Here is a 15,029-nt window from a genome sequence, read left to right as displayed (position 1 = left end):
ATAAGAAAGAAAGAAAACAGTCTCCCTATTGCCACCTATAGGTAGCCACCTGGTAAGTCAATGTCCAAAATAGAACCTTGAAACATGGCTAGGGATAGAGGTCCATCAACTGACTGACTGACTGAAACTTCGTCTTTTTTTTTTTTTTTTTTTTTTAAACAGGGATTTGAAACCAGAAAATATTTTGCTGGATGATCATGGTAAGAAAAAGTACAGTTTACTATATACTGCTATAGTTTAAAGAGGAAATTGGCCCAAAAACGTATATTTTAAGAGAAGTGATGACCTACCCTCAGAATAGGTCACTATTCGTGTTTCCCTGGAAAATCTAGGCCTTTAAAAGGCTATTCTCTTATTTGAACACAACAAAAGCCTTTGCAAAGTAATTGTAAGGGTAAACAAACTGCGGGCCAACAAGTTAGAACATGTTAAATATCATCTTAAACTTTGCTACATCAGTACATCAATGAAAGGTTGCTACATGATGATTTGACAAGTGATGTGAATGGTTACTTTGTTAGGATGTTGTGCCTCTCATTCCCATTAACTGTCATTGCTCAGTGGTGTTGGATATTCTGGAGATCCGTGGTGACCAATGACCTCCTCTGTATCTGTGACCTGTCAAACGATCAATTCTGAATAGAGTGTATATAGATAAGGCACCTGCCTGATTGTCCATTCTTTGTCTTTTACTACTGCAGGACACATCCGCATCTCCGATCTGGGACTTGCAGTGCATATTCCAGAAGGACAGACCATTAAAGGAAGAGTTGGCACCGTAGGGTATATGGGTGAGTAACGTTTGCCGAAGCGTGGTCCCCAGGATTACTAACGGAGCATGACTATATCCTGCTTCTCTCTTAGCTCCAGAAGTGGTGAGGAATGAGCGCTACACGTTCAGCCCCGACTGGTGGGCACTCGGCTGTTTGCTGTATGAGATGATTGAAGGACAGTCTCCATTCCAGCAGAGGAAGCGAAAGATAAAGCGGGAGGAGGTGGAGCGACTCGTTAAGGAGGGCCAAGAAGAATATTCTACCAAGTTCTCTCCAGAAGCAAGGTCTCTATGTGCTATGGTGAGTTCATTCTCAGTAGTAGATACTGGTCTAAAGTGACCTGATTGTCCATCTTTTTCTGCCTCTTTACTATAACCCTCTCAGCGTCTTGAACCCCTTAGGTTTGGGGTTTGTATGGAGGGTGATCAGGAGCCAATTTCCCTCCATACAATATTGGTGCCGGCTTTTTCTTATAGCGGACACCCACCCACCCGCTGCAACTGCAATTAGCACTCCCAATGATTGTGGCTGTTAACACTTTAAATACAGCTGTCTATTCTGACAGCTGCATATAAATGCACCGATTGGAGTTTGGGGGTCTCCAATGGCACCCCATGATGAGATTGCAGAGGGCCTTTTGGTTTCCATAGCAGCTGGGAGCCTTCTGAAAGCCCCCAAGGCTGCCGCTGCAGATTGCCCATGAAGCCATGCCTGTGGCATGACTGATAGATTGGTTGTCAGATCGTGGTGTAATGTAATACTATGGTATTATATCATATTGCAGAGATCAAACTATCGCAAGTTCATGTTCCCTATGGGGACTAAAAAAAAAGATTTAAAAAGTGTTAATTATTTAAAAAAATTAAAGGTAGTAAAAGTTTTTAAAAAAAAACAAAAAGAAATCTAGATTAAAAAAAACATATTTGGCATCACAGATTCCAGGGTCTGCATGGTGAACGTTTTCAGAAAGGCAAAAAACAAAAGGTCGATAGAGTTGCACTTTTTTGGTTACCCCTTCTTCAAGAAAAAATATACTAAAAAGCGATCAAAAAGTCATATATAGTCCAAAATGGTACCAATAGAAACTGCAAAAAACGAGCCCTCGCACAACTAGGTGGACTAAAGACTACTAATGTTATGGCTGTCAGAAGACGGCGGCAGAAAATTAATTTTATTTTTTTTCAAAGATAAGTTTGAGGCTGGATTCAGACGACCGTATATCTGCTGGGTTTTCATGCCGAGCCAATATGCGGTATCCTCATCTGCAGGGGGGGGGGAGGGTGAAAGAGCCAGGAGCAGGAACTGAGCTCCTGCCCCCTCTCTGCCTCCTCTCCACCCTCTCTCCGCCCCTCTGCACTATTTGCAATGAAAGGAGGCGGGACGGGGGCTAAGTTCTGAGAATTAGCCCCGCCTCTCCCCATTGCAAATAGTGCAGAGGGGCGGAGAGGAGGCAGAGAGGGGGCGGGAGCTCAGAGCACTGCTCCTGGCTCTTCCAGGCTCCCCCCCCCCCTCCCCCCTGCAGAGAGAGACGACGTATATCGGCCGGGCGTGAAAACCCAGCCAATATACGTTCGTCTGAATCCAGCCTTAGGGTTTTTTTGCTGCACTACTTTAAAAAAATTAAATTATATAAATTTGGTATCCTAGTAATCGTACTGACCCACAGAATAAAGTTATGTAGTTTTTGCTGTAGTATGTACACAATAGAAACAAGACGCCCTCACCTTCCCCTCCCAAGATGGCGGAATTGCACTTGTTTTTTTCTATTTCACTCCTCTTAGAAATTTTAAAAAGTTTTTCATTACATCATATGGTACCATTGAAAAACACAACTTGTCCTGCCAAAAACAAGCCCTCAAACATTAACACTGATGGATAAATGTTATCATAAAGTGTTATGATTTTTTAATAGTGGGGAGGAAAAACCAAAAATGAAATAGTCGTTAAGACTATTTATAGGTACACTTTCATTGCTGTGTAGAGAACTAATGGCCTATTTACACAGGATGATTATCATTCAGAGTTGGTCAAATGCCTGTACCCTCGCGGGAATATGAACAATAGTCGTCCTGTCTAAATGCATGCAGAGACTGAACGACTGTCTGTACAGTGTAAACAGCAGCCGTCCTGTTTTGAACAACTGCCTGCTTACAGTGAATGGAGGTAAGCGGGGGGGGGGGGGGGGGACGCTCCTCAGCCGCTCCACCTCCATGCTGGCCGTGCTGTGAGTGATCAAGCGATACTCACTCCTGTGTAACAGTACTGGAACGAGCATCACTGGGACGCGCTGTCGGGCATCATCTGTCTGACAGCTCATTCCATGTAAATGGGGCTTTAGTAAAAGGCACTGTTTCATTATAATTTATGTCAGAGTCAGATCCTGCAGCGGGATCTGGCCCGTGACCCCCGTGTACCTGTCCAGATGATTCTTATTCTGTACGGTGGGTGTGCTGGCCGTTATGCTGGTGCACATGTGCAGTATAGATTATGCTGCGCCGTCGCTAGGTAATGATGTGGATCCCATGACCCTTCCACAATGATGATTGCGGAAGGACTGCGGGTTGGACTGCCTACATTGACTTCATAGATTTGGCTATCCACACCATGATTAGGGCGCAGAAACAGTTTTCTTCAAAGATCTACCATCAGCCTGGTGGAGGCGTTTCTTCGCCTGGTGCGAACGTCAATCCGAGCATCCCATGCAGTTCTCCAAAGATCCTTGCCTTCTTGCAGGCCGGGTTAGAGTTGTGACTCCGTCTCAGCTCTCTTAAGGGACAAGTGTCAGCACTTACCATCTTGTTCCGGAGACTGCTGGCTACTCTTCCATCAGTCCGCACCTTCATACAGGGGGTGGCGCACGTGGCTCCACCATTTTCCGATGTGGGATCTCAATTTGGTATTAGATGCACTACAGCGACATCCCTTTGAACCCCTTGTGGAAGTGTCGTCTAGCATGATGAGTGTCAAGGTGGTGTTCCTGGTGGCTATCACCTCCATTCGGAGGGTTTCTGAATTGGTGGCATTCTCGGCTGTACCACTGTTCATGGTTTTTCATCAGGACAAAAGTAGTTCTGCGTTCCAATCCTTCCTTTTTGCCGATATAATCCCCACCCAAGGGGACTGCTCATGTACCTCCCACTGTATCCTGTATCCTCGATATTCCTGACAAGAAATGGGATTTTTTTACTTACCGTGAAATCCTTTTCTTGACCAGGATATCGGGGATACAGCACCCCCCGTTTATGGTGATACCAGATTATGTGGCTCCCGGTTGGAGCCCTCGGTTCTCAGATGTCACATGATGTTACTATTACCATGCTGTTCTGTACCGTGTCGTTGTGTTTTACGTTAATGTGTTCACGGACTTCTACCGTTGCTGCTTACAAACTGACTTTCCCTAGCAGGCAGGAAGGGGTATAGCTGACAGGAGGAGTCAACTTCTGTTCAAGCTTTATGTTGCCTCCTAGTGGCAGCTACTACCCCCTGTATCCTGTATCCCCAATATCCTGGTCAAGAAAAGGATTTGGGGGTAAGTAAAATCTCCCATTATTTCTAGTCTCCTCTTATCAGGGCCGCTCTACTGTGCTTGTGTACCATGTGAGAAAAGTATCTATAGGACGTTCCCCTAATTGGGTACATGCTGCATCATACACATCTGTTAAATTTAAATGGGCTTATTCATCAGATATTAAAAACATTCCAACAGGTGCATCATTATCTCCATCCCCGATTTCTGGGATTTCTGCCAATTGTTCAAAAGTACATTTAATCATTGAAGGCTGAAGGACAGTACAAAATATGTGTAAAACTAACGGCGCTTTTCATCCTTAACGGTAACTTTGCTTTAACTAATCTAACTTGGAGATGTTTGAAACAGATCACCCTATAGAATCACACCGTTACAGACCGCAAGCATGTATAGGAACAGTTGTAGTCTAAAAAGGGCACGTTTTAACCCCGTAATGCTACAGCACGTACATTTGGGGTTTGTATGGAGGGGGATCTCGGGTCGATCCCGCCCCATACAATGCAGGTGACGGATGTTTATTACAGCTGACACCCTACCCTCAGCAGCTCCGATCAGCAACACCACTGTTAACGCTTTAAATGCCGTTGTCAATTTTGAGATCATGGGGTGCCATGCAGTTGTCATGGCAGCCAGGGCCCTTCTTAAAGCCGCCAGGGCTGCCATTGCAGCTTGCCTATCAAGCCATCAGGTCATGGCATAATGTAATGCCATAGCATTACATTATACTGCCGAAGCGATCAAACCATCGCAAGTTCTTCTGCCCTAAAAAACAAAAAAAAAAGTAATAAAAGTCCTTCTTCTAGCTATACTTATAGTAGAAGCAATCCAAATAGAAAAAAATATGAAAAACATATTTGGTATCCATAAAAGCCCGATCTATTAAAGTAACACTTCATTTACCGCGCACAGTGAATGTCATCAGAAAAATAAATGACAAAGAGTTTCGCTTTCTTTTCACTCCGTCTCCAAGAAACAGTGTGATAAGCGATCAAAAAGCCATATGTACTCCAAAATGGTACAAATAGAAGCTACAGGACATACCACAAAACCATGAGCTTTCACACAACTATGTCCAAGGCAAAATAAAGTTATAGATATGAGAAGATAGCGGCGGAAAACAAAAGAAATAAAATGTCTTTGGAAAAAATAAAAGTACTACGGCAAAAAAATGAACTGCCATACATACTCGAGTATAAGCCTAGTATACTTAAAGGCAATTTTAAGTCCCAACGTCACAGAACAATTTGGGAATACAACTTTATAAACACCTTTAGTACTATCAGAAACTAAATGAATCTTATAGAGGGGGGGGGGGGGTTCTACATCTGTGTAAATTATGAGATACGAGAAACCCAGAGCAGAGGTAATACACTGGCCTGCTGACCCCCTAACATCAATTTAGAGGACCATAAAACTTTCACATCCCTGGTCACTGGACTAATTAAGTATTTGCTGTTCTGCTCATCCCTTTCTGGTATTTATCTAAGCACTATTAATCACACTATGTCTGTGCCCTCTTATCCTATTCTAGGATTAGTTTTAAGTGCAAATTAATCACACAATGTCTGTGCCCTCCCATGTGATCATGTGTATATGTTTGTATATAAATGTGTCTTTAGATCTGTTCCATCATGCCTGAGGAAGAACCCTGTATAGGTTTGAAAGTTCGCTATGACATCATGTATTTTTGTTAGCCATTAAAAGGTATCATATCTATAAGATTACTTGGTTTCTCTTACTGAGAACAATCAAACAAAGCACCTTAAGGGACATTGCTTTTTAATGAAACCACTAGTTTACCAATATCGTGTGTGGATGTTCTAATGTACCATTTATATAGTTGTGATCCAAATTATTGCCCCATATATTAACCATGTAAATGTCTCCTTAAGACCTCATGCCCATGGTTGGGTCAGATTCCGTCTGCGAAATATCGCAGCGGAATCAGACCCAGCACCCCCCCAGAGACCCTATACTCTCCTCTCCAGATCCACCACTAGTGTCCTGCCTGTTGAGCCGACGCGCATGCGCAGTGCAGCGCATGACGTCCCGGTACTTGGCGGTGACACGGATTCTCGCGATACTTCCGCAGTGCTCACAGCGTAAGTGTCACAAGACGGGTGGCTTCCATTGACTGCAATGGAAGCTGTCTGTGCAATTTTCCGCATAGGATAGAACATGCTGCGATTCTCCCGCGCAAGTGGAAAATTGATTTCCACTCGTGGGCAGGGGAGAATCGTTTACCACAGCATGTCTATGGACGGACATTGCTGTGGAATTCACGGGAATCCCACAGCCATAATCCGACCGTGGGCATTGGCCCTTAGTGGAACTGCTTGGATGTATATAAACTAATATGTTTGTTATAGAAAAGCACAAAAATAAAAACTTGACTGGAAAAAGGGACACAAAATAGAAAACCGTGCTGGGACACGATTAATGGTACAAAGGACAGCAATGTTAAAAAAACAAAAATGTTGCAAGGCTTTTTGGTTTTGTTTTTTGAGCTTGAAACAATAGTGCAGAAGTCCTGTGTTTTTGTTTCAATTTTAAAAACTGAATAGCAGTGGAATATTCACAAACTGTATGAAGCTGGGGGTCTTCACTTTTTGTGCCCATAGACATGAATGATACTAAAGTGTTTGCTTTCCATTTAGCTACTCCCACAACGGAAAAACTAGACTGAAACAAAAAATGCTGGTGTGAACATAGCCTGACCTGTAATTAGAAATTATACCCCCCTGTCCCTACCTTCTTAGTGCTCACATGACTTTAACCCATGAATGGTGACTTTGATGCTTACCCTCCCAAGGACAAAACTCAATAAATGGTATGGCACTTGGTCCTGGGTTTTAATCCCGGCCAGTAGTAAAAATAAGTTGCAGGAGCAAGTTGGGTTTTCAGCTGTCAGAACCACCATTCAAGCCAGATGTAAGCCGAGGACCCGGAGGAGAAGGCAGAAGTGGTTTGTAATCGTTTCTGCCTTCTCTCTTGCAGCATTGAATCACTTCTGCTATTCGACCCAGCGATCACATGACTGCTGGGTGCCCCCTGCCATGGAACAGCTGCAGCGAGTAGACCCAGATCAGCTCGGACATATTATATGTATACAACCCAACACCAACCTAAAATCGTTGCCTTATGCGCCCTGTGATTATATATCAAAACGTCCAGGAATTAATTCCTCATTTTGTTTGTTCTTTATTTTAGCACAAATATACTCATTTTACATAAATTTAAAAAAAATGTTACCCCTTATAAAACTGAAAAATAGCTCTATTTGCCATGGGAAAAAGCAGCAAAAATAATTTTAGTAGCTGAAGAAGAAAAAATAGAGCGGTAAAACCACCACATGGGTCAAATCCCTAGAAATTGTCCGGTCACTTTAGGACCAAAATACCCTGGTCCTTAAGGGGTTGCATGGCCCATTTATTCTCTGTTCACATGAGAGCTGTCCAAGCAGACCAGGAATCCTGTGATCAGCAAGCAGTCAAAGGGTTTGTTCACATAGTGGGTTTTGGTGCAAATCCTCTCCAAACTTTGTAGCATGTGTTGCACTGTGGATTTTGATGTGAATGTGCACCACTTGAACTTCAATTTCTAGTTTTTTGGGAGGAGGGTTGTTTGTTTTTGGGGGGTGTGGGTGGGAACATCTTCTCATTTTTAGGATCTTTAATAGAGATGAGCGAACGTGTCCGTTACGGACACATCCGCACCCGGACACCGGCTTTAGCGAACACTGCAGTGTTCGCGCGTAAGTGTCCGGGTGCCGCCGGGGGGCGGGGAGATGCGCGGCGGCGCGGGCGGCAGTAGCGGGGAACAGGGGGGAGCCCTCTCTCTCTCCCTCTCCCCCCCACTCCCCGCCGCACCCCCCCGCGCTGCCACGGCGGCCCCCGAACTTTTTCGCCCGAACACCGAGGTGTTCGCAAAGTTCGGTGTTCGGGCGAAAAAGGGGCGGGGCCGAACGTGTTCGCTCATCTCTAATCTTTAAACTTCTGTTGTTTTACTGCAATTTCACATCAGATCCATGGCAAGATCCATAAGTAACATGCAGATTTTGGTGTTTCACCACTTCAGAGGTTGAAATCGAAATCTGTATGTGTAGGTGGTGACCGGTTCCCTTTTGAAGGGGAAGGCCATCCATTTTCCTTAGATAATGTGTTGCTGTTTATCAGTGGTTTAGAATGTGAGAGCCCCTATGACTCGAGCTGGTGCAGAGCTTGTACTAATGACATATTCTGGGGTCTAAACTTCTATAAGAACTTGCACGAAAATATCTCTTTGACATCATGGTTATGTCATAGTCCGTGGGCCACCAGAAATCCTTTGCTAGGTTGCTTGTGGCCCACGGGGCTGTATGTTGAGCAGGCCTGGCATAGAGCATACAAGTATGAGTTCTACTGAAAACATTTATTTTACTCTTTTTCCACAGTTACTATGTAAAGACCCTGAGCAACGATTAGGATGTCGTGGAGGAAGTGCCCATGAGGTGAAGGAGCATGAGCTCTTCAAGCACATAAATTTCAAAAGACTTGAAGCAGGAATTCTAGAACCGCCATTCAAGCCAGATGTAAGATTGTCATTCTAAGTTGGAAACTGTAAAGGATGAGGACTGTTAGGGTCCCTATGCTCAGCAAAGGCGACCCTGGGGCAAAACTCTAGCAGGCTTTGTTCTAGGGGCACCCTTTGGGTTCTTTTTATGATACACCTTGACTAAAGGCCCTTTTACACATTATCGATCAAAATTCACTCAATAGCCATCTTTTAGCGATAATCGTTGTGTGTAAATGTGCGCCCATCATGCACTTACCGTGCATTTTTCGTCCATTACTGACTTCAGGGCACCATGAAATCCTTGTCCCTGATAAGAGGGACCGCACGCTGTGTTCTCCATGGGCGGCGCTGATAACATCCTTTCAGCTGCTGTCCCATTGGAGAACAATAGTGATGCATTTAGAGAACAGACCACCTGCTGTTCTCTAAATACATGCAAATGAAGCTACTTAGCTTCTAATGGGCTGATTAACCCATTAGTAGCTAATGCAAAATGATCACTCAAAACTGTCAGTTTCAGTTGTGTGAATAAATGGACCTTAACTTTGCTTAAGGGTACAGAATTCTTCTAAGGCCAGCATGGGGAAGAGCAAGGACTTGTCTGTGTTTCCTTTCTTGCCTATTCCTAAAGGAAGTGATTCAATTAGTAGCTACATATTTGATATTTTCTGTGAAAGCATTTCTCTAACATATTAATGAGGTCTTTACAGTAAACTGCTCCATGTTTTATTCTTTAACCATTTGTAGAATTTATTTTTCAGCCCCAGGCGATCTACTGCAAGGATGTTCTGGATATAGAGCAGTTCTCCACCGTGAAAGGTGTGGAGCTGGAGCAGATGGACAGTGACTTTTATCTCAAGATTGCTACGGGGTGTGTACCTATACCCTGGCAGAACGAGGTAGGTCGTAAGCAAGCATGATAGCAGGATGGCAAAGGGCACGAGAGAAAACCACTAAATCCATATATTTCTATCCCCTGTTTTAGATGATAGAGACTGACTGCTTTAAGGAACTGAGTAACATTCCCCTGGATGGATCTGTCCCTCCGGATCTAGACTGGAGGGGACTTCCCTCCCCACAACCTAAAAAGGGGCTGCTGCAACGATTCTTCAGCAGACGGGTAATAAGGAAAGAAGGTTGTCGTTTGGTTAAGATTGACGATGTTACTGCACTTCGAACAATTTAGAAACACCCAACCTACATGTACTTTGAATGTCAGCACGGTTTGTATGGATTGTATTACCTGTCTTTGACACCTGCCCCCTGGCCGCAGTTGGAGATAACCGCATGTGCTGCCATTAACCATTTAAACGTCCTAACACAAGGAGGGAGCTCCCTCTGTCACTTGAACAGTGCACCATTCATTCGTCATGGCAGCCTGGACTCTGAAGCGCCCCAGGGTTGCCATTGATGTTTGGCTATTAAGCCCTGCCTGTAGTAGGGCTTAATAGAATGCCTATCAAAATACAATATATATTAATACTTAAGTATTGCAGTATATTGAACAAGCAACACACTATCGCTAAGACAAACTTCCTGTGGGGACAAAAAATGTGAAAATAAGTAAAAGTTGTTGTGTTTCTTTTTTTTTAAAAAATAAAATAAATGGGAAAAACATTTTTTAAAACTTAATGGGTTTTAACTAGACATTAACGAGTACGCTCGTTAAAGGCTGATACTCGAGCGAGCATCGGTCTTTTCGAGTAACTGATTACTTGTCCGAGCACCAAGCGGAGGGGCGGTGGGTGAGAGAGTGAGAGAGATCTCTCACTCCCCACCGCCCCCCTGTATGGTGCTCGGACGAGTAATCAGTTACTCGAAAAGACCGATGCTCGCTCGAGCATCAGCCTTTAACGAGCGTACTCTCTCATCTCTAGTTTTAACCCCTTACTAACCAAGCTTTCTTTTTCCTCCATTTTGTGATTTACGGGTTCCTGATTGAGTTGCTATGGCACCCGGAGTCTTAAATATAGCCTCCGGATCTGCCAGCTATGGTAGACTATGGGGCTCAGCCTCCTAAGTTTTCTAATGCACTACCATACTGAGGTATAGCAGTGTATTAGAAAAGTCATAAAAGATGCTGATATTCAGGTCCCCTAGTGGGACAAAAATAAAATGTTTAACGTATAAGATAAAGTAATAAAATTAAATTGAAATGTCAAAAATAGCAAAACATAAAAATTATATCAACTTGGTATCGCCGGAATCACGGTGAACCGGAGAATAATAGTATTACATGATTTATTTCGCACACTGAAGGGCCTAAAGGGGTTAAGATGATCTTTTATGAATGCGGCATCATATGTGTAACCTTCCTCCCCAATCTTTCATGTCTGTTTTTGCTCTCTTCCAGGACTGTTGTGGCAATTGCAGTGACAGTGATGATGAGCCGACTCGCCTATAGCCCCGATGGAGCAGCAGAGCTGAATGCGTTTACACTTTTTATTTTATTTTTTTTACCTGAACATTTCTTGGCCGGCACTTTCCGTGCGGAGCGATATTACAGCCCGGCGCTCTACGGTGCCTCAATCATCTACTAAAGGAAGCCTGATACACACGTTGTATAAATTAAGATTATCAATATAGGAATGTATATTTTCCGTGTTTTTACCCTCACCGCCTTCAATAACTCCTTTCTTTGCTGCCATAGGCCAAAGGACTGTTCTGGCCTCTCAGGAAGGACTGGCTAATGGAAACCCCTCAATGTCTATTGTCCTACTATTTCTTATCTTGATCCTAAGAGATTTTTTTATTTTGTTGAAAAAAATGTACAAGTATTTTTTTTTTACGTATAGATATAAATATATATATAATATAAACATGTAGCGAGGAACATGTAGATGACCGAATGCAATGTCTTTCCTCCAAGCACATTTTAAAGGAGAACTTCAAGAAGTGGTATGTGAGTTATGAAAGATATAAAAATGTGAAAAAGTCACCTCCTTGGATTACTGACCCTGCAAGTCTTCTCCAGCATCAACCTAATCCCCCCGTGATGTGTGTCCATTTAAATTGGTATTCCTATGGATCACATGGAACAGCAGTGGAGGAGGAGGTGCTGGAGATGTGATGAGTGTTGGGTCTGTAGAGGGTTAAATCTGATAAAGGGTCTTTCTAAATCCTGTTTACGTTAGTGCTATGTGAACTGCAGATGAGACCTCCCTACTCTTATATACTCCAAATGTGTCATTTTAATGCCAATAATTTATTGTTCAGGGTCACAATGGGAAGTATTGGAGCTAGACATTGGTTATATCGGAAGGGGAGGGGCTTAGTCGGGGTGGGAGTTAGATAACGCACTGCACATTTTTAAAACTTTTTGTTTTTTAGGAAAAGCACGGTTTATTTATTGAAGACCCCATTTCTATACGATTCCTATGTTGTGTAGACCGTGAAATCCAACACACCTTTTATTGTATATAGCTGTGTAGCACAAGTCATTTGAAGCAATTTCTTACCCCTCGGTTACTCACTGCTAAAGATCCCCTCTTCAAGTTAAGGAAACGCATTGACTTGCATGATGCGGCAGCGCTTCTCTAACACTTCCCTGACTCCATGTTCCTCCAGCAGGCTGGAAGAAGGACTAGGTTTGTAAGTGACCAGGGCTGTTCAGTCTCCTTCGCCTGGTCTCTAAAGACATTTAGCTGTATGTCTGTGCACATGTGATCTTTTCCCACAGCACTACTACCTGAAAGCACTGCTGCAATGTCACCAAATGCCTGAATTATGTTATTTTTCCTTTGTAACTTTGTTGATTTTATATATTTTGGTTTTCTTACAAAACGTGTCCTGTGGTCTTTTGTCTACTTAGGATTGTAAAGTGTTGATGGCACAATATCAGATCATGCTTATTCATTGCTGTGCTGCCTTGGAAGGCTGTGTTTGCACAATGCGGGATTCGGGCTGCGGGATAAGGACCAAAATTCTTTAACAAAGTACATTGCAATGTAAATGAATGGGGATTTTACAAACCCCATTCAAACACAGAAGAAGAAATCCACAGAGGATTCTAGTCAACCCTTGGCTGTCATGGAAAAGCTGTGGATTTTCACAGCATACGGAATTTCATTCATTGCAATGCAGTCATCTGCAGTGAAAGTCCGCACCGAAATCCACAATGAAGTCATTTGAAGATTCCATTGCATGTTTTGGTGTGGATTTGCATGCAGAAAATGTCTACTATGTGTGCCCATAGCCTTATAATCGATAGAGAGTGAGAGATCTTCAAAATCTACCATTGGCTTTCCCTCTTTTGAGTATCTTCACAATATATTTTTCTAGCACTATGCCATCTAGTGGTGAATTTGTTGCACAACAACCATTTCTAGTTTGTGTTATTACAATATTAGATGCATGCATTTTATTTTGTGTAAAAACCAAAAACTGTCAAACCGGTAAATCTTATTCTCTTATCAATAGATGCAATCTCCTACCTGTATGCTTTTAACTCCTTGAGGACACATCCAATTTTTTTTTTTTTTTTCAGTCTCAGACATAACTTTCTCGTCCGTATCATTGGGGGCCACAGCCTAGACCATGGGATATAGCCACTTCCCTAGGAGGCGACACTAAGCAAAAAAGTGTTAGCTCCTCCCCCCTGGCTATATCCCCCCTGCAGGCACTCAGCTAATTAGTCTTTAGCTTAGTGTCTGCTAGGAGGCAGACGTGGCTATTCGCGGGAATCCGGGGAGTCGGGGCTTTTCCCTGGCTCTACTGGCCTCCCGGGGGAGACGCAGGCAGGGGGTGTCTCCACCACTTCTGCGGCGTCTCACCCAGAGAAGAAAAAGGGGCCCGACCCTGCAATGCGCATTGGCGTCGGTTACCCGCCAGCCATAGGGCTCCCCCTCCCTGGAGTAGCGCACTGTCTGACCAGTGACGCATAGGGGGCAGCACTGCTGGGGACAGGTCAACGTGCGGACAGGCTGTGGCTTCCCTGACGACGCAAGGTACCTCAGGGAGGACGTAATGGAGCAGAACGGACATCAGGATGGCAGCGGCAGCAGCAGCTCTCCCGGCAGCAGGGGTAGGAGCACAGCATGCTAGCAGGACGCCGGGGCGCTGGCTGGGCAGGTCACTTCCGGGCGCGGCGCTCCGGGGGGCGGGGCGCCGACGCTGGGCCGGAAAACGTCACTTCCGGGCCGCAGGCGGACTTCCGGGGCAAGCCCCCCCCCCCCCCCCCTCCGACCGCGGCAGACTTAAAAGAAGCAGCCAGGCAGAGGAATGGCCGCTCTCAGCAGCAAGACACTCCGTTTGTCTGGCACTACTGAGCCGAGCACTGTGCGCAGCACTCGGCTCGCAGCACACAGCAGCATCCAGCCCTTATACGGCCCTGCAGACTTTTGGCTACAGAGTGAGCACCCGGGCACCAGCAGCTGTAGCAGCACCGCAGCAGTTTCTGCCACACACCTGCTGGGTCACCAGCGCTTCTATCTCCGTGTGGTGGACCCAAGTCGACTCCTGACGGCCTTCAAGCTTCAGGACCAGAGGCTCCAGCTGGATCAGGGGAACCGCTAATACAGCTGCTAGACCGGGTAAGCCCTGCCAAGGCAGCACTTTGCGGTGTCTCCCCTCCCCTGTCCCCCCTGCAGGTACTCCTGTGGCAGTACGTAGCATCCCCTTACCCGGGGGTTCCTGTTGCCATGTCTGACCCTAGATAAGAGGGTTCCAGCCCGGCCAAGGGGAGGGTGAACCATTACGCTTGCACAGCTTGCAGCGTTAAGTTTACCTGCGGTCAAGTCAACCCCCGCTGCGCTAAGTGTACCACGGCACGCGCGGTTCCAGGGATCCCGGTGCCCCCCGCCGCCCCTGTGGAGCCAGGGCCCGAACCCCAATGGGCGAGGTCCTTGGCCGCTGCCGTCTCCGGCCTGGCCACATCTTCTGCGGCGATTTTACAGCGGTTAGAATCCAGCTCAGAAGTTTCCTCTTCAGAATGCGCGGGAGGGCACGCAAAAGAAGGAGGTCCCGCAGCAGCGAGGACACCTCCCGTAAAAATCGCCATACCAGGAGGTCGTATAGACCCTCCAAGTCCAGGCGGTCCAGAGACTCTCATGGTTCCCATGGGTCCAGGGAGTCCGTCCATACCACAGGTCAAGGCATTCTTCGCGGTCCCGGTATTTTGCAAGACTGGCCCGGGCTCTCCATGACTCTCCCCGAGCATCGTGCTCGCGGGCTTC

At 45.2% G+C, this 15,029-nt stretch overlaps 1 protein-coding gene across 2 annotated transcripts in view; it reads left to right on the top strand.

Annotated features, from left to right (window-relative positions):
- The window catches only part of GRK6 (G protein-coupled receptor kinase 6), a 36,867-nt gene extending 24,228 nt beyond the window's left edge, over positions 1-12,639 (top strand). For both annotated transcript variants that reach the window (XM_066591165.1, XM_066591166.1), the window contains exons 10-16: positions 163-200; positions 702-791; positions 865-1,073; positions 8,735-8,872; positions 9,618-9,755; positions 9,842-9,976; positions 11,210-12,639. In XM_066591165.1, coding sequence (XP_066447262.1) covers positions 163-200; positions 702-791; positions 865-1,073; positions 8,735-8,872; positions 9,618-9,755; positions 9,842-9,976; positions 11,210-11,260 — 799 coding nt within the window. In that variant the 3' untranslated portion in view covers positions 11,261-12,639. The remainder of the gene's footprint in view (positions 1-162; positions 201-701; positions 792-864; positions 1,074-8,734; positions 8,873-9,617; positions 9,756-9,841; positions 9,977-11,209) is intronic.
- The last annotated feature ends 2,390 nt before the right edge of the window (positions 12,640-15,029 follow it).

The sequence above is a fragment of the Eleutherodactylus coqui genome, chromosome 2 (assembly GCF_035609145.1).
Source record: "Eleutherodactylus coqui strain aEleCoq1 chromosome 2, aEleCoq1.hap1, whole genome shotgun sequence".
In the NCBI taxonomy this organism is placed as follows: domain Eukaryota; kingdom Metazoa; phylum Chordata; class Amphibia; order Anura; family Eleutherodactylidae; genus Eleutherodactylus; species Eleutherodactylus coqui.
This window is presented reverse-complemented; position numbering and strand designations above follow the sequence as displayed.